Consider the following 16,072-nt stretch of genomic DNA (forward strand, 5'->3'; position numbering starts at 1 on the left):
TGGGGGCAGAGATTGAGGGGGGACATTATATTGGAGACAGAGATGGAGGGGGGACATTATACTGGAGACAGAAATTGAGGGGGGACATTATACTGGAGTCAGAAATTGAGGGGGAACATTATACTGGAGACAGAGATGGAGGGGGGACATTATACTGGAGACAGAAATTGAGGGGGACATTATACTGGGGCAGAGATGGAGCTGCTCGTGCTTATTGGTGAATCAAGTGATCGATTCTAATGTCTGGAGTCTGTTTACTCAAGTTAACATGAGAACTGTACAGCTAATAAGCTCAGCAAATGTACATCAGAATAAAGGGCAAAGTTGCCCAAATCAAACATGGCGTCCGTATACTCCAGTCAAACACGTGTGTCGGGAGTAAAGTTTACCCGTCATGCTTTGCGGTCTCTCAGTCTCTTTACTGCGGCCTGCTTCCAGCTAAGGCTGCTCTTTCCCCAGCTGTCCCCACATTTTACTATCTGACGTACGGCTTTGTGGATCGGGACAAGCCGCCAAGATGGTGAAGCCACAGTACAAGGGACGGAATACTATTAACCCGTCCACCTCCAGCTCTAACCCGGGTATGTAGCCTTGGCTCTCACGTGCAGTGAGGGCGGAAATGTGGACAGAGTGTCACTATGTGGAGGATTGGAGCCCAGTGTGTGTTCTTGTGGAGAGTGTTCTCTAATAAGTGCTATGGCTTACATTACACTGGAACACTTTCCATTAAGACAGCTGTGGAAACTTCTCAGAAGTGTTTAATCGGGAAAGCTGGGTGGCAGTCATCGTGGCCACAGACATGGGCACCCAGCTTTCCAGAACCTGCTAGTGGCTCTAATGATCTTACCACCTCTGGCTGAATGATGGGAGTTGATATTTTGCAGCAGACAGGAAGGGAGATGGAGTTGTTGTGTTACTCAGAGCACTGGAAAAGCTGGGTGTTAGCGCTTATGGGGACTGCTTTACAGAATGAATAATGATTGGCATATCCAAGAAATCCAGATGGATAGAAGACAAGAACAGCTGTTATCTAGAATGAAGGGGTTGGTGTCAGTTTGTTTACATGTGTAATCTGGATTCATTTAAGGGGTTATCTAGTTTCTTATATTGATGATGACCCCTCTTAAGAATATTAATATCAATATGAGATGTGTGAGGCCCTGGTAGCTGAGACTGCCACAGATAATCTGTCTCCGGTATTGTGTACATGCCATACTCTCTTGCCGCACACTTTGTAGAGGCAGCTTTGGTTTTATCTGGAGTGGCAGAAACAGCAGAATAATACAGTCATTTTCTCCTCTCCCTGCGCAGTCCGCTACATGTTTTCTCCTATACACTGGTTAAAGTGAAAGAATGATTATATGCACATCTGCTTTAAACAGGACTTTTCATCAGTTGGGGCACATGCGGTTTTATATACCGCTGGAAAGCCGACAGTGCGCTGGATTCAGCGCACTGTCAGCTTTCACGATCTGTTCCCCAGGTGAAAAACTATCGGTGTGCACTGTTGGCTTTCCGGCGGTATATAAAACCGCATGTGCTCCAACTAATGAAAGGAACTCTTTAACCAGTAATATCTCTACATCTATGTTACAGACATAACTTTGGTTAGGGGAAGTGATAGCTCCCTTTAACTGCTATTTCTGTACACATTAGTTCTCCGTAATATTATATTAAAAAGATTTTACCTTATTTTAATTGTAAATGTGTATACTTAATATCATGAATTAATTTTCTTTAGATCGGTTAAAGGGTGCTGGAGGCCAAAATATGAGGGACCGGGCAACTATCAAGCGTCTTAATATGTACCGGCAAAAAGAGCGGCGGTAAGTAGATTAAACTGAAATAACACTAATGATCACTCTAACTTGGAGTTTTAACCTCAATGGTCCGGCAGATTTTGGACCCTCAGGAGCAAGTTCTTTTTCTTTAATCCAGTGTACTCCAAGAGCCATAAAAAAACACTGTGAGGGCTTCTGTTTGCATGAATAGTCCGTAGATGGGGAATGATATCCTTCACATATCTGAAGACCCTGAACCAGGAGGAGGTCTCTTTCCAACACAGTCACCACCCCCTCTAGTCTTCTCGAACCAAGTGGCCTTTGACCAGATGTTGAAGAATGAATGGCTATATCTGGATCACCACTTGTCTTCCAAAAAGAAGTCTGATGTCCTATTTCCCTTCCCAGACCAGTGTGTCTCCATGTGGTCTGAACCCACTGTGGTGGATCCCTCCATAGGCCAGCAGTCTGAGCCTACTACATCGCCATTGGCGGACTCTGCCTCCCTCATTGACCCCTTGGAGAAGACTTCCTCTTCACAGTAGATTTTGGAGCCTGGAGAAGTTCTGACTTCCATAGGCATTCGCATTGCCTACCTCCAAACTCCCATTTATTAATAACCGTTCTCGATACTGAAGCAAGGGAAAGAGTGAAAAGAAATACAGGATTTCTTAGAAGGGAACCAAAATATATTACAAAATTTATTTATGATGCAAACACTGCCAGAAAATGAAAAGTTGTTTGAATGTTTAGCTACACTAAGCTGGGCCCCACATGTAGCATAAACACCACTGCAAAAACCGTGGCATTTTACATTACCTGCCAAGAGGATGGAATTCTGGCTAATCCCATCCACACAATGCAGAGAATTGTCCGCAGCGGACATACTGTGATTTCAATAACCGTTGTGTTATTGTAACTCGCAGCATATGAATTATACATAAGTTAAAGCTGGCAGTTTACCTATAGCTATAATGGGAGGGTTTTTTTTTTTTGCGGAACCAGGTGTGGTTTTTAGTTGTACCATTTTGGGAAATGTCTATTGGTTTGGTCACTTTCTATTCCAATTTTTACCAGAGACGAAATAGCGAAAAAACGTCGGTTTGGCACTCCCCACCCCCGCTATGACGTTGATCTTACAATTAAAATATTTTTATTAGTTTGTAGACTGGACATTTTCGGACAAAGGGAAACTTAATGTGTTTCACAGTATTTTAAAACGGGCTCCCAGCTGTCATGTCAACAGAACACCAGTCCGCTATCTCATTCTGTTGCCGGCAATCCTTGCCAAAATAGATGCCATCAGGAAAATGGTGCCTTGGGCAGCTTTGACTAACGTGCCAGGGGCTTTAATATATAATCGAGCAGAGACTCTGGGGATATGGTTATCACTTAGCTCCTGAGTGGCCACCATATTTGAATACCTGATATCAGATGTACTGCTATGGCGGTATTAAAGCATATCTACACTTTTTAAAACTTATTGTTTCTAACTTTTAAGCTGCCTGCCATTTTCAGTGGACACTGCGGCGCAGATCTGAACCCAGCATTACACTTATAGATTTTTCATTTTCTTTTGTTTTCAGCAACAACCGTGGACAAGTGATTAAAACGTTACAGTATCAGTCATCGGTTGCATCTGGCACTGTGGCTAGAGTAGAGCCCAATATCAAATGGTTTGGTGAGTGTTCAGTGGTGGACGTTTTTAATATTGTTTCTAATTATTGTAAGTGTTGCTCTGAGACCTCAGATGGGATGCTGAAACTGTTGTCTTCTTTGTTTGTTTCATCAGGAAATACCCGAGTCATTAAGCAATCCTCCCTGCAAAAGTTTCAAGACGAAATGGATGCTGTGATGAAAGACCCATATAAAGTGGTGATGAAGCAGAGCAAACTCCCGATGTCTCTTCTGTACGATCGCAAAAAACCTCATGTAGGTTACTGTTATGCTCTTCTGCTTATTATATACTTTTTTGGAGGATGTAAACCTAAACTTGTGTTATACTAAAAATCCCATATCTTAATGCATACAAACTCCATGCAGATATTGCCCTGGTCACAATCGAACCCACAATAAGGCTGGAGCACTACATGGCGTAAGTACCACGATTTGGCCGTGCTGGAAACGCCACGTCGTATTGCAGTCACTGCCTTGGCAAATCCCATAAACACACTGCGAAAATCTATGCCCAGCTGATAACCTGCAATTTCTAAAACTGTTGTTCTTTTGTAAATCGCAGAATGTCAGTTATACCTATGGCAATGCCTATAGGAGTAGTGGAAACAAAGTCTGTAGAGGAAACCTCTGCCGACTTCTGCAGGAAAAACTATGATGTGTTTCCTCTGTGGTTTTTCCATACAGGCTCATAAACCAAGGTTCCTTTTGTTAATGACCAAAATCTTATGAGCGGGAGTTCCCAAAAGACAAATAAAAATCTAAAGTTTTGATGTGTTTTCAAAACTGCATGCAGTTTACTGTTGCAGTTTTTTAAATGTGAAAAACTCGGATAGCACACTTGACCATTCATGCAGTCATGTGCAAGGGGGCTTATAGTTTTCTACCTCACTTTAGTGCTGGATTCCCAAGTCATTACTGCTGTATAATGTTATTATCGCTGCTCTGAGAGTATGCTACATTGAGCCGGGGGAGCAAGATTTCCTATTGTTTGTGTGCAGTGTATGGTAGATATCCTTAGCAGCGAGTCCTCTGCTCCCTCCTTGGTACACCTCTCTCCGTAGACTTTCTATGGGCAGTTACAATAATCAGATTCCTGTGTATGGATTTTATCAGTGCATTCATCGTGAGTGACTACTGTAGTGGAGGAAAAGTAATATGATAAAAGTGATACGTGAAAACAAAGGTATATTTCTCATATGAAATATTGTATACTGCAAAGTTTATTTTTTCTTATATTCTTTTGTACTACTGAGTTCTGGAACGTTAGTTTGAATCGGAGGTACACAGGCTTATTTCAGTATAGTGTAGACCAGTGCTTACCAACCGGGGTGCTGTGACAATCTGGTGGGGTAATGGCCGCATGCCTCCTTTTAACTACATCGACATCTTTAGGATAGTTGACGAGAACAAAGCAGCAGGACTTTCAGCTTCCTGCTCTATTACTCAGGCATCAGCTAGTAATATCTGCTGAAGACCTGCTGTATTGGCCTGCAGAGGAAGAGGATCACAGCGCTCCAGGGACAGAGGTTGGGTAAGTAATGTTGTTGTTTCTAGGGGTTATTACTTGTCTGGGGGCTACTGGAGAATATTACTACTTGTCTGATGGGCACTGGGTAGCTTTATTTGGTGCGTGAGGGCCCTTAGGGAGCATGTACTGCGAGGTGGGCCATTAGGGAGCATGATACTATGTGGGGCCACTAAGGGAATTTTTGTTTGTGTAGGTTTGAGAATGCTTTCACATGGTGCAGTTGTGTTGCAGTTACAGTTGCATCAAAACTGTAACAGAAAAATGTGTGAAGTTTTGAAAAAGCATCAGAACTGTAGGTTGTTTTTTTTTTTTTGTTTTTTTGTGTTTTGAGAATTCAAGCTCATAAGATTTTGGTCATTAACAAAAGGAATTAATCTAATTCCTGAGTTTATGAGCCTACATGGGGACACACTTAATCCCCTCCATCAGACTGACTTCAGACCCCTTAACTACTCATCTTAAAGAGGACCTTTCATGGTTTGGGGCACAGGCAGTTCTATATCCTGCTGGAAAGCTGACAGTGCACTAAATTCAGCGCATTGTCGGCTTTCCCGATCTGTGCCCCGGGTAAAGAGCTATCGGTCCCGGTACTGTAGCTCTTTACAGTCAGAAGGGCGTTCCTGACAGTCTGTCAGGTACCTCCTTGTTCGCAGCAGCGCCTATTGCTCTGTGCTGTGTGACCGGGGAGGAACGGCCCCTCCCCTCCTGATAATACTCGTCTATGGACGAGCACTGTGAGCAGAGGGAGGAGGCGTTCCTCCCCACTCACACTATACAGTGCGATAGGCGCTGCTTTGAAGAAGGACATACCTGACTGACTGTCAGGAACACCCTTCTGACTGTAAAGAGCTACGGTACCGGGACCGAAAGCTCTTTACCCGGGGCACAGATCGGGAAAGCTGACAATGCGCTGAATTTAGTGCACTGTCGGCTTTCCAGCAGGATATAGAACTGCCTGTGCCCCAAACCATGAAAGGTCCTCTTTAAGTCCCATCCCTATAACATTGTTTTTATTACCTTATCTCACTTGTATATTACCTCCTTGACTGATTGCCTTTGTGTAAGATCTTGACCTGTGCTCTGTTCGGAGTCCTTCATTTGGTAATGCTTGAAGATGGAGCCTGTGTGCTCTGAAAGCTTGCAAATGTATTTATTCTGGCTAGCCAATAGCGAAGGTACCTACTTTACATTTGCCTTATTGACACAAAAGTATCAAACTTTGCATGGGATACAGATCTAATGAACTGTGCCCAGTGCCCTCAATGCAGCTTCTCAGTGGCTAAACAATGTATGACCTTGTACTTTTTCCTATTAGAGATTATTATTAGAATCTATTAAGTATGGGATCCTTTTAGAATGGGTTCCAGAGGATTTCACGCTAAGTAAAAGGGTTATTCAGCTTTCAAAAATTGTTGGCTGATGTCAAACTAGACAACGCCGCTCTCTGCCCCTATTTGACTAAAAGCTTCGACTTTGTCTTTTCAGGGGCAGAAATGTTAGGGTAAGGGACACCGTACGAAATGTCAGTACTTGATGCTGCACATGCTTGCGCCATATTAGGGTGTAGAAAACACCTGACTGGTCCCCTTTAAGTTCTTAGCAATGTTGCTCTCAGCCCAACACTGGGGTGAAATAAGTAAAACACTTACTAAAAACTGCAGTGTCTGTATGTGCTTCAATTTCTAAAGCTGCTTAGTTTTCGTCCCCCCTTCATAACCCTTCAACTATTAATCAGTCTGCATCTCTGCCTAACTGGAGACGGATTTAACCAGTGAATTGAGAGTGAATAATGAATGCAGAAGTCGTGGCCAGCAAGTGTAAAGGGGTCATTTTTATATAATTAGTGTATCGCAAAATTTCTTTTTCACCACTTGTGCTGTTAATTGATGTAAAATTTCTGAAATGATGGTTACACGTTAAACTGCTTTCTCTTAGCAGACTTTATTTTCAAGTGGGAACATCTCCTGAAATGCCATATTAGATAGGTCTTCCTAGGTCCGGCTTTGTAGTTAGACTGCATATGTGCTTTCCAGATTTATTAGATGAGAGTTGGGATATTATATGGTTTAATAATGATATAACCATGCTTTCTCGCTGTGATCTTTCATCATGTTTCAAGCATTCATCACTCCTGTTTAGAACACACAGTTCCTTTTTGCAAGCACACATAAAGCACCACTTTTCGGCTTTCCATTAAATCTTGTTTTTTTTTCTGTGCATATGTGTTTTATTAAATACACAAGGCAAATGTTATCAGAATACAAAACTGCACAGAATCGTGTGCTGTCTGAGAAAGTGCTAAATCCTCATCCAAAATCGCCTGGCAGGTATTTGTCTTCTAGTAAATCTGCACGCGCCCTTGAATTAATTAGAGATGACAACACCGTGGAATTGATATTGTTTTCTATTAAGTAGAATAATCACCATATTTTTTTATTAGGATATTGTGTTCCAAGTGAACATTTATTTTGATGGGAAAAGCCTGGCACATGAGCTTTACCAAGCTGGCAAAGAGAGTGTGTGAAATTAGCCTTGGTCTCCACATATGCCTTTGTTTCATCATATTCCTTGGAAAATGTCTTCAAAGAAATTAAGACAAAAGCCTTAAGGCAGTCTGAAGTACAAACGTCTGCTGCTTCCAAAATACACAGCAAACAGACCGTAAGAAAACTTGGTTCAGACAGGGTGCGTCTAATAGGGTCTATTTTTTTCACATCACCATGCAACCATTTAGTCTCAAAGTTTTTTTTTTCCTATTTCTTATATGACCTTTTTACTTTTGCGGTTAAAAGGATTTTCTTGGCTCAGAGTATTGATGACCTGTCCTAAGGATAGTTCATAAACATTGAATCAGTGGGAGTCCGACACTAATCGATCATCTGTTTTCTGATACAGAGAATGGATCAGGAAGCAGACAGCTCTGTTCTCTGTGTAGTGGCCAGACCTGGTAATGTAGATCATAGTAATTCAATTCTGCCACTATACATAGAAAGCAGTTGTCTGCCTCCTGCACCATCCTGTGTATCATCTGGTTGGGGGTGAAAAATGTCAGACCACCTCTGATTTGGTTTTGATGACCTATCCTTAAGATAAGATGCATATTTTTAGTTTGAAAAACCTTTTAAAGGGGTTGTCTCATTACAAGAGCTTGACCTAGGAACTTAATGCTTATACCTTAGCTTTAGCTACATAGGGAAGTCAAACTACTATTTTCTTCCCTGATCCTGTATTTTCACTAATAGTCTATTCTATTCAACAGAATGCAAAAGTGCACATTTTGGACACAGAAACCTTTGAAACAACTTTTGGTCCCAAGTCTCAGAGGAAAAGACCAAACCTTGCTGTTGGTGATGTACAAGAACTGCTTCAAAATGCTGAGACATTAGCAGACAACTACGACCAAGGCAAAGATAGGGATTTGGTTACAGAAGATACTGGCGTCAGGTATAAAGTTCAAGATTTTGTGTGTGGGTTTTTGCTTTTTTTTTTTTGTTTTTTAGACTTTTTTTTGATTATGAACCTCAATGTGAATTTTTACCTTTGTTGCATATACAGAGAGGAGGCCCGGGAAGAAATTTATAAGAAAGGCCAGTCTAAGAGAATCTGGGGTGAATTATACAAGGTGAGTCACATAATTTTATTTGCATTTTAGATAAGATAATCCTTTAATAGTCCCGCCATGTGGTAATTCAGTGTGTTATAGAAGCATAGATAATACAATAATAATACAAAATAAAAGTATGAAAGAGCTCCATGGTAGAGGCATTACAGTGACAGGAGGTCTTCAGTAGGTGATACCTTTTTTAATGGCTAACTCATAATGATGACAGAATATTATGAGTTAGCCATTAAAAAAGGTATCACCTACTGAAGACTTGCAAAGTTTTTTTGTTTTTTATATTTTATAACCACTGGCTAACACGGTACCAAAACAAACATTTTCCTAGTGACAGGAGGTACAGATAAAAAGATAAAGGTAAAGAAGATAGTAGTAGGGATATCACAAACTTAAGGATCTTTCAGTTCTCTGTATGGAATTCTCTGCTTAGCTCGGTGTTGGTTGTACAGCCTAACCGCAGTGAAGAGGAAAGGCTTCCGGTAACGCTCCTTCTCACACTTAGTGTGAAGCATTTGGTGACTGATAATACTGCACAGCGCTATCACAGTCTCATGCATGGGACAGGAGTTATTTATTCCCCAGCATGGAGCTTGTGGTTGATCATTTTAAAGAAGACCTTTTAACTTTCCCTGAAGTTTTTTTTTTCTTTCTTGAAGGCTAAAAATAAATTGACAGCTAGAAATTTCAATTGTACATTCAGTGCTAACTGTGTCAGATTGTGTAGGGATACAACTGGTAACTACCAGCTGTGAATTTATTCATACATTTCCAAGAGAAATGACACAGCATAAAGGGGGAGATTTGTGAAAACCAGCATTTCAATCACCTCTTGTACTGATGGAGGATGTGTTTGATTTATGAGAAGGTGCACAATTCTTCATAATTCGGTAGCATCCTTCCCCAGTTTGCCTGCACTGAAATCTACGCCAGCTCATGGAAATAGCCACAGCTAGGCAAGTCACATCTGTGCCAGGGTCTCCTTCACAGAAACTGCTAGAAATCAGCTGAGCAGAAAGTCCTGCATAAAGGAATTTTGTCTCCACCGCTTTCAGAATGAAAAGTTGGACACCCACAGACCACATTATAGTCAATTGCTCCTATGGGAAATTGCTGTTTTGGCAGGACAACACGGAACCTGGTGCAGATGTGAAACTAGCCTTACTGTGATACAAACCACGTACAGTGTAAAAAGTAAAGGGGTTGTGGTGCTTGCATAAGCACTGTGGCCACTCCAAACAGCCTATCCTGGGTGTAAGACCCTGTTTATGATTTATTGGTTGTCTATCCTAGAAATAGGCCATCAATAGTTACTAACTAGATAATCCCTTTAAATACTAAAACAGGAATCTTGGCTCTTAAGTATGCAAAGTACCAGTTTTGAAGTAGGTTAAGAATAATTAGCATGCATTGCTTTGGCCATTTCAAGTTATGTTTGTGGTAGAATAGTAGTAAACATGCTTGATCTTTAGGTGGATTCCCTTTGAAGACAATCAGAGCTGGAAAATTTTGCCAAGCACATTTGGTCAGGTGGAAAAATTTTGTTTCAGATTCCTGAATCTCAATTTTTCAGCTAGGAAAAATTCCTCCGTGTGAACATATCCATATATCAACATATAGCATATTTGACCCCCTCATGTAAAATGCATCGATGAGCCAAGTCATCCAGAGCAGGAAACGGGAACCCTTCTTTAAGACGGAAGGAAGCGTCTCTGTGAAACTTAGTTAGGGACTCGCCCCACCCAACTTCTTTGTGCCCTATCAAAACATCTACTTTTATCATCTACTAGTTTTTTGAAGGCTTGCAATATTTTTTCACATAAAGTACAATGTTTCTTCTGAAAACTTCTAAGTAACAATTGGTTAATGGCAATCTAATGTGAAGCAAATGGAAATTATTTTGATAGGCTGTTTCCAAAGCAAACAGTGTAGGGAGTCGGAGTCATTTCAAAGTGGTGTGAAAATGTTCCACCAAAAAGTCAGACTGCTTGTTGTTAGGCTGATTAAAAGCAGGACTGACATGAACTTAGTCAAGAGCGCAGGCAATGGAGCGATAGACTGCAGTCTAGTAGAAATGTTTGTTATTAGGCTTTGAACCTTAGGGGCATTAAGAGAGATTTTTATTTATTTATTTTTAGTACGATGAACTCTGCTTCAATAGATCTATCAAGTATTTTACTTGTATACGCTTTGATTTTATGTCCAGAACGTTGTGGTGGTAAATGTATTAAATTAATCAAAGTAATCATCACAGCAGTTTTGGGATTTTTTTTTTTTCTTTCTTCTTATACGGTGCTCTATGTAATTACTGTAGACATAAGATTCTTGCAGCCAGCAGTTACCACAAGAGGTAGCCTATTGCATACTGTATTGTATATTGTATAGGTATAGTATGCAGTAAGCTCCTATGCATCATGTAATGGTGAGTGCAGGCAGCTAGAACATTGTATATACATGTCATTTGAAACCCTGAACATCATTAGGCTGGGTTCACACGGGAGATTTTTGGACCAGATTTTGAAACTGTGGCCATCTCAGAATCTGGTCCAAAAGACAGCTGTCTGCGACTGGATGCTGGTGCAATGCATACAGTGCACAGGCATCCATTTGCGGCTTTCCGCTCCGGATTAGGCACAAATGAATGGGCCTAGTTGGGAGGGAGTGTTGTGAGGTGGATGTCTGCAGCTGAATCAGCCGCGGAATCTGCCTGAAGAAAGGGCATGTCGCTTCTTTTTGCTGCGAGCGGGAACAAACTGCTCACGGAAAAAGGAAATGACTGGCTCCCATTGAGTTCAATGGGAGGCATTTTTTTTTTTGTTTTTTTTTGTCGGATTCCGCATCAAAATCAGTCATAAAAAAAAATCCCCTTCTGAACCTGGGCTTAAGTTATATTTATGCCTTAATTTCCTGTAACATAATATGTTATAGGTTGTCACCCATTATAGCACAAAATTACATGCTGTTACGTCATTGAGATCAGGAAAGGATGTCAGGTTGTGAGCAGGGAGATCACTGTTTGCGGCTTTTTAACCCCTAATATACCACTTTCAATGAGAACTGGTACAAATGTAAGACAATTACAATAAAATGTAAAGTATTAAATAAAAAGCCCACATAAATAGTCCTTTTCACAGTTTTGTTTTTTTGTATTGATGCGTCCGTTACATACTAGAAAAATGGAACATCTTGCTAAGAAAGTTAATAAAATTTTAGTCTGTAAGATACGTTGTTGCCAAAATAGTACAGGAGAAATGAAAAACTTGTTGCTCAAAAAACAATCCATCGTATGTCTATAGATATTGTGATTAAAAAGTTTTGGCTTTTAAAATGTGAGAACTAAAATGAACAAAGGAGCGGGACTTTAACTATCAAACTAGTTTCTGTCCTTTAAGTGGTTAAAGGGACTGTCGAGGGTATAGTTGGTTACACTTTTTCTTTTTAGTGTTATGAGTTTTACACCACTGACCTGCTCTGTGAGTACCAGGAAATTGACATGTTGTGGGTTTTTTTGCTAATCGAGGCGATCTCCAAAATGCATTCAAATAAGCATGATACCATGGTGGCTCTGGAAATACAGGGGACTTAATGGGCTGTCCTAGTGCCCCCTTAACACAAAGTTTGAGAGAGATTGTTGGTTTGCCCTCCATAGAAAATAAAGATTTGCAGAGGTTACTAACATGACTTTTCATATACATATATATATATATATATATATATATGTGTGTGTGTGTGTAACCTGTCACAGATATGTTTTCTGTCTTTGTTGTAGGTAATTGATTCTTCTGATGTCGTAATACAAGTTCTCGATGCCAGAGATCCTATGGGAACCCGCTCTCCACACATTGAGGCATACCTAAAAAAGGAGAAACCTTGGAAGCATCTTTTGTTTGTTCTTAATAAGTGTGATCTGGTCCCTACTTGGGCAACGGTAAGATCTTTTTTCTTTTTCACTTGCACCACATACTGTATGACTGTATTGTTTCTTGGAAGTGGTAATGAAGCCTGTACACCATTTTCTAATTGATGCCTTTAGTACAGAATGGCTTGTTCATAGGGAATATGTCCCTGCCAGACTCTTCTTTGATGAAATAATATTAATGTTGGTCCAAAGACATTCTAGTTATAATTGGAATGTTTATTCTTTCCAACTTGTGGTCTACATACCAAGATATATTGTCAGAGAAACTCGTAATTTCATGGGAGAATAGCTTGGTCCTTTGACCTTTTCTCTGTCAAACATAATATATGTTTGTTGCCTAGGTGCCCCTAAAGTACCTAACGGGTTATATTGTTGTTATGGTCATGTGTCGGGTCATTTACCACCATAAATTGCCTCCATAGTGTAACAGATGACGTTACAAGTTTTCTAGATATACTCCTGTGTATATTGGATGCACTATTCAGCCCTGCCCCTTCAGTCTTCATTTTCTGTAGTCACTCCTCTTGCACATGAGCTCTGGTATCCTTGGGCATGTAAAATGTAGCTAAATGTATTGTGGCAAAGCCGGGCACAGTACACATAAGGCTGTAGTAGAAGAGCAAGGTGATTACCAGGGCTGGAGGGAAAGAGCTGGACCCTGGGTGCCCACTTTACAGGTCTGGGCAGCATGAACACGCTCTTCACGGATCTTTCCAAATATACCCCTCTTACAACATTGTGGTGGTCTAGCAGAGTAGAATTCTCTTTTGAGTATTGTTTTACTGTCACCTTGAAAATAAAAAGATTTTACAAAGCCATTCGCATTTCCGATATTAGTCTTTGTGCTTCCACAACCAGTGCCATCACTGGAAACTGCTTTCATCTTTCCACTAGGTACATTGTAACAAAATGTATTTGCGTATGTATTTCTTTCTACATCTCCACTCCATGTTTCTTCTGAATATCTAATGCTTAGGCTTTTACTGCAGAATTGCTGTCAACAGATGTCTGTTCTGTATTATTCTAAAGTAATTGGATTACTGTGAGATCACAGCAGTGCTCCAAGAGACAGCCGAATTCATTATGGGTAATATTGCGCTTTTGCGTGGACACACATTTAAGCAACCGCAGGTTAAACATTTATTCAAGAGCCACACTTTATTGATATATTTTAATTGGCCGTTAGATCCCGTAAGACAGAAAATAAGTGGAAAATTAATCTTTGAAGCAAATATTTAGGGTCCCTGACTGAAAGCTGCGTACTTTTGTTTTCTAACATGCTTGGATGCAAAGTAATTTAGTTTTCAAAAATGTATTTTATTTTTATTCAAGAGAGAACTGTCTCCAATATATTCTGAAAATATGGACCAGATGTCTAGATATGAGCTAGACAATAATAACTGGTTCATGCAAGTCTGAGCAATAGAAAGCTAAGCGTAAATTGTTGTCTTTCAGAAACGATGGGTTGCTCGCTTATCTGAAGACTATCCAACATTGGCCTTTCATTCCAGCCTCACGAATCCATTTGGTAAAGGAGCTTTTATCCAACTTCTCAGGCAATTTGGAAAGGTAATATACAACCGTTTGATTTGGTTGCGTTTTCTTTCTAGGTGGTTAAATTTTCAGAAATACAAGAAATATATAGCATTTGTACATAGGACCCACCGGTTTATATATGAATAGTGTTCCTGTTCACCAAGTTTTCTTTTTTTTATCCCTGTTGTTGTTGATGATGATGAATATTTTAATATTTTTCATTATTTTTTGCTCTTTTTGTTGAGATTTTTGACACTTAACTCAGAGGCACAAGAATAGCAGCAGTGTAAACACACAAATTCAGTATTTCTTCAGAAAGGACTTGTCACCACTCCTGCCTTGTCTCTTTTAGTAAATATATGCATTCCTCATGAAATAACAATTGTGGAGCATCAATATGTAGAATTTGGGGTATCTCCTTTGAAAAAATTAACTGGTCAATACTACTCCCCTTGTCAGAAGGATGTATCCCTATGCCGTCTGGCAACTTTGACTGGGCAGTTTTAGAGTGCATGAACACACCTACAATTGGTAACACCCATCTGTCAACTTATTAAAGACCATGACCTAAATGGCCCATTACAGAGATCAGTGGGACGGATCCACCATTGAGGGTTTTTTTTTTTGTTTTTTTTTAATATATAGACATGCCCTCAACAAATAACTAAGGTTTGCCCTTGCTTTGTCATTATTGCAGTGAAATTGTTAAATTTGTTGTTATTTTGGAGTTTACCACAACTCCTTCACTGGTTACAATCCATGTTTGTGAAATAAGGTTCTTTACATTTTTATTTAACAGCTACACACTGACAAAAAGCAAATTAGTGTGGGATTTATCGGCTATCCAAATGTGGGGAAGAGCTCCGTGATCAATACACTGCGTTCCAAGAAAGTCTGTAATGTTGCTCCAATAGCTGGCGAAACAAAGGTAAGAAAAACCCAAAATGGTTAGATAACCACTTTCTGGAATTAAGATGGTGCATTATTAATTTATTCACTGAACACTTACCTACTGCTTTCCCTGCAGATAACTATTCACTAGGGTACTCCCTTACGGTGACGCATGAACACACACACTGTTCATTATGTGTGAGTCTATTTAATAGAGGAATTGCTCAAACTTAGAATTTAGACATCATTGTTAACCCCCTTCCCTTCAAATGTAGATCTGTAACATCATATATCAGGATATGTTTAAATGCTTCCTTTAGACTGCAGTTTATTCCAGCCAAGCACAGGAGTGAACTCGAGAGGGATATTACTTTAGAACACATAAAAAGAAAAACGGGAGACATCCTGAGCCCTGATATATCTGACTAGCAAAATCGAAAATTGATTGCAATGGCAGAGAACTCCTAGATGTTTTCACTTTTGTGGTATAAAGAGGGGGATTCAATGAAATTAAGGCTGAGTTCACACAGAGTTTTTTGGACTGGCTTTTAATGCGGAGGCCACCTCAGAATCCGACTCCAAAAAACGCCTCCCACGTCTAGCCGCGACTGGATCCCACTGCAGTGCAGCGGCATCCAGTCGTGCCATTCCGCTCCGGATTAGACCCAAATGAATGAGCCTAGTCGGGAGGGAGTGTCGCACCACAGGAACCTCTATGTTAGTTAGACCTCAGCCAAGCAGGTTTTGTTTTCTTTATTGCAGAAGAAGGCTGTTCTTTTCTGATGGTTTTGGACTTAAAAAAATAAACACAGGCACCCTGTTGTGAACCTGCTTTGCCCACCACTCCTAACACTATTCCTCCAGAAATATATATATATAATCTATATTATATTTAAAAGAGGCATCTCCTAAATAATCTCCATTGCCCATGATCTAGATAAAATGCCCAATTAATTGTGATTTTTGGTTTAGGTCAGAATCGTACTACCCAAATATAAATAAGTATATATTAGGATATATGGAGTTAGTAGAATATATGTCAAAGTTGGCACCTATAAAGAATTTTGGATAGGAGCAGTCCTGGAATGACCCCACCAGTGACTTCAGAGACGTGTGTGTGTGTG

The 16,072-nt window shown here is 40.2% G+C and overlaps 1 protein-coding gene across 1 annotated transcript in view; it reads left to right on the forward strand.

The window, feature by feature from the left end:
• Window positions 1-409: 409 nt before the first annotated feature.
• Window positions 410-16,072, forward strand: part of GNL2 (G protein nucleolar 2) — a 34,475-nt gene continuing 18,812 nt past the window's right edge. Inside the window, exons 1-9 of the mRNA XM_075264526.1 lie at window positions 410-581; window positions 1,742-1,826; window positions 3,368-3,462; window positions 3,574-3,713; window positions 8,246-8,430; window positions 8,542-8,608; window positions 12,372-12,530; window positions 13,977-14,090; window positions 14,857-14,985. Coding sequence (XP_075120627.1) covers window positions 518-581; window positions 1,742-1,826; window positions 3,368-3,462; window positions 3,574-3,713; window positions 8,246-8,430; window positions 8,542-8,608; window positions 12,372-12,530; window positions 13,977-14,090; window positions 14,857-14,985 — 1,038 coding nt within the window. The 5' untranslated portion in view covers window positions 410-517. The remainder of the gene's footprint in view (window positions 582-1,741; window positions 1,827-3,367; window positions 3,463-3,573; window positions 3,714-8,245; window positions 8,431-8,541; window positions 8,609-12,371; window positions 12,531-13,976; window positions 14,091-14,856; window positions 14,986-16,072) is intronic.

This window comes from Leptodactylus fuscus, chromosome 2, assembly GCF_031893055.1.
Source record: "Leptodactylus fuscus isolate aLepFus1 chromosome 2, aLepFus1.hap2, whole genome shotgun sequence".
Taxonomy (NCBI): Eukaryota; Metazoa; Chordata; class Amphibia; order Anura; family Leptodactylidae; genus Leptodactylus; species Leptodactylus fuscus.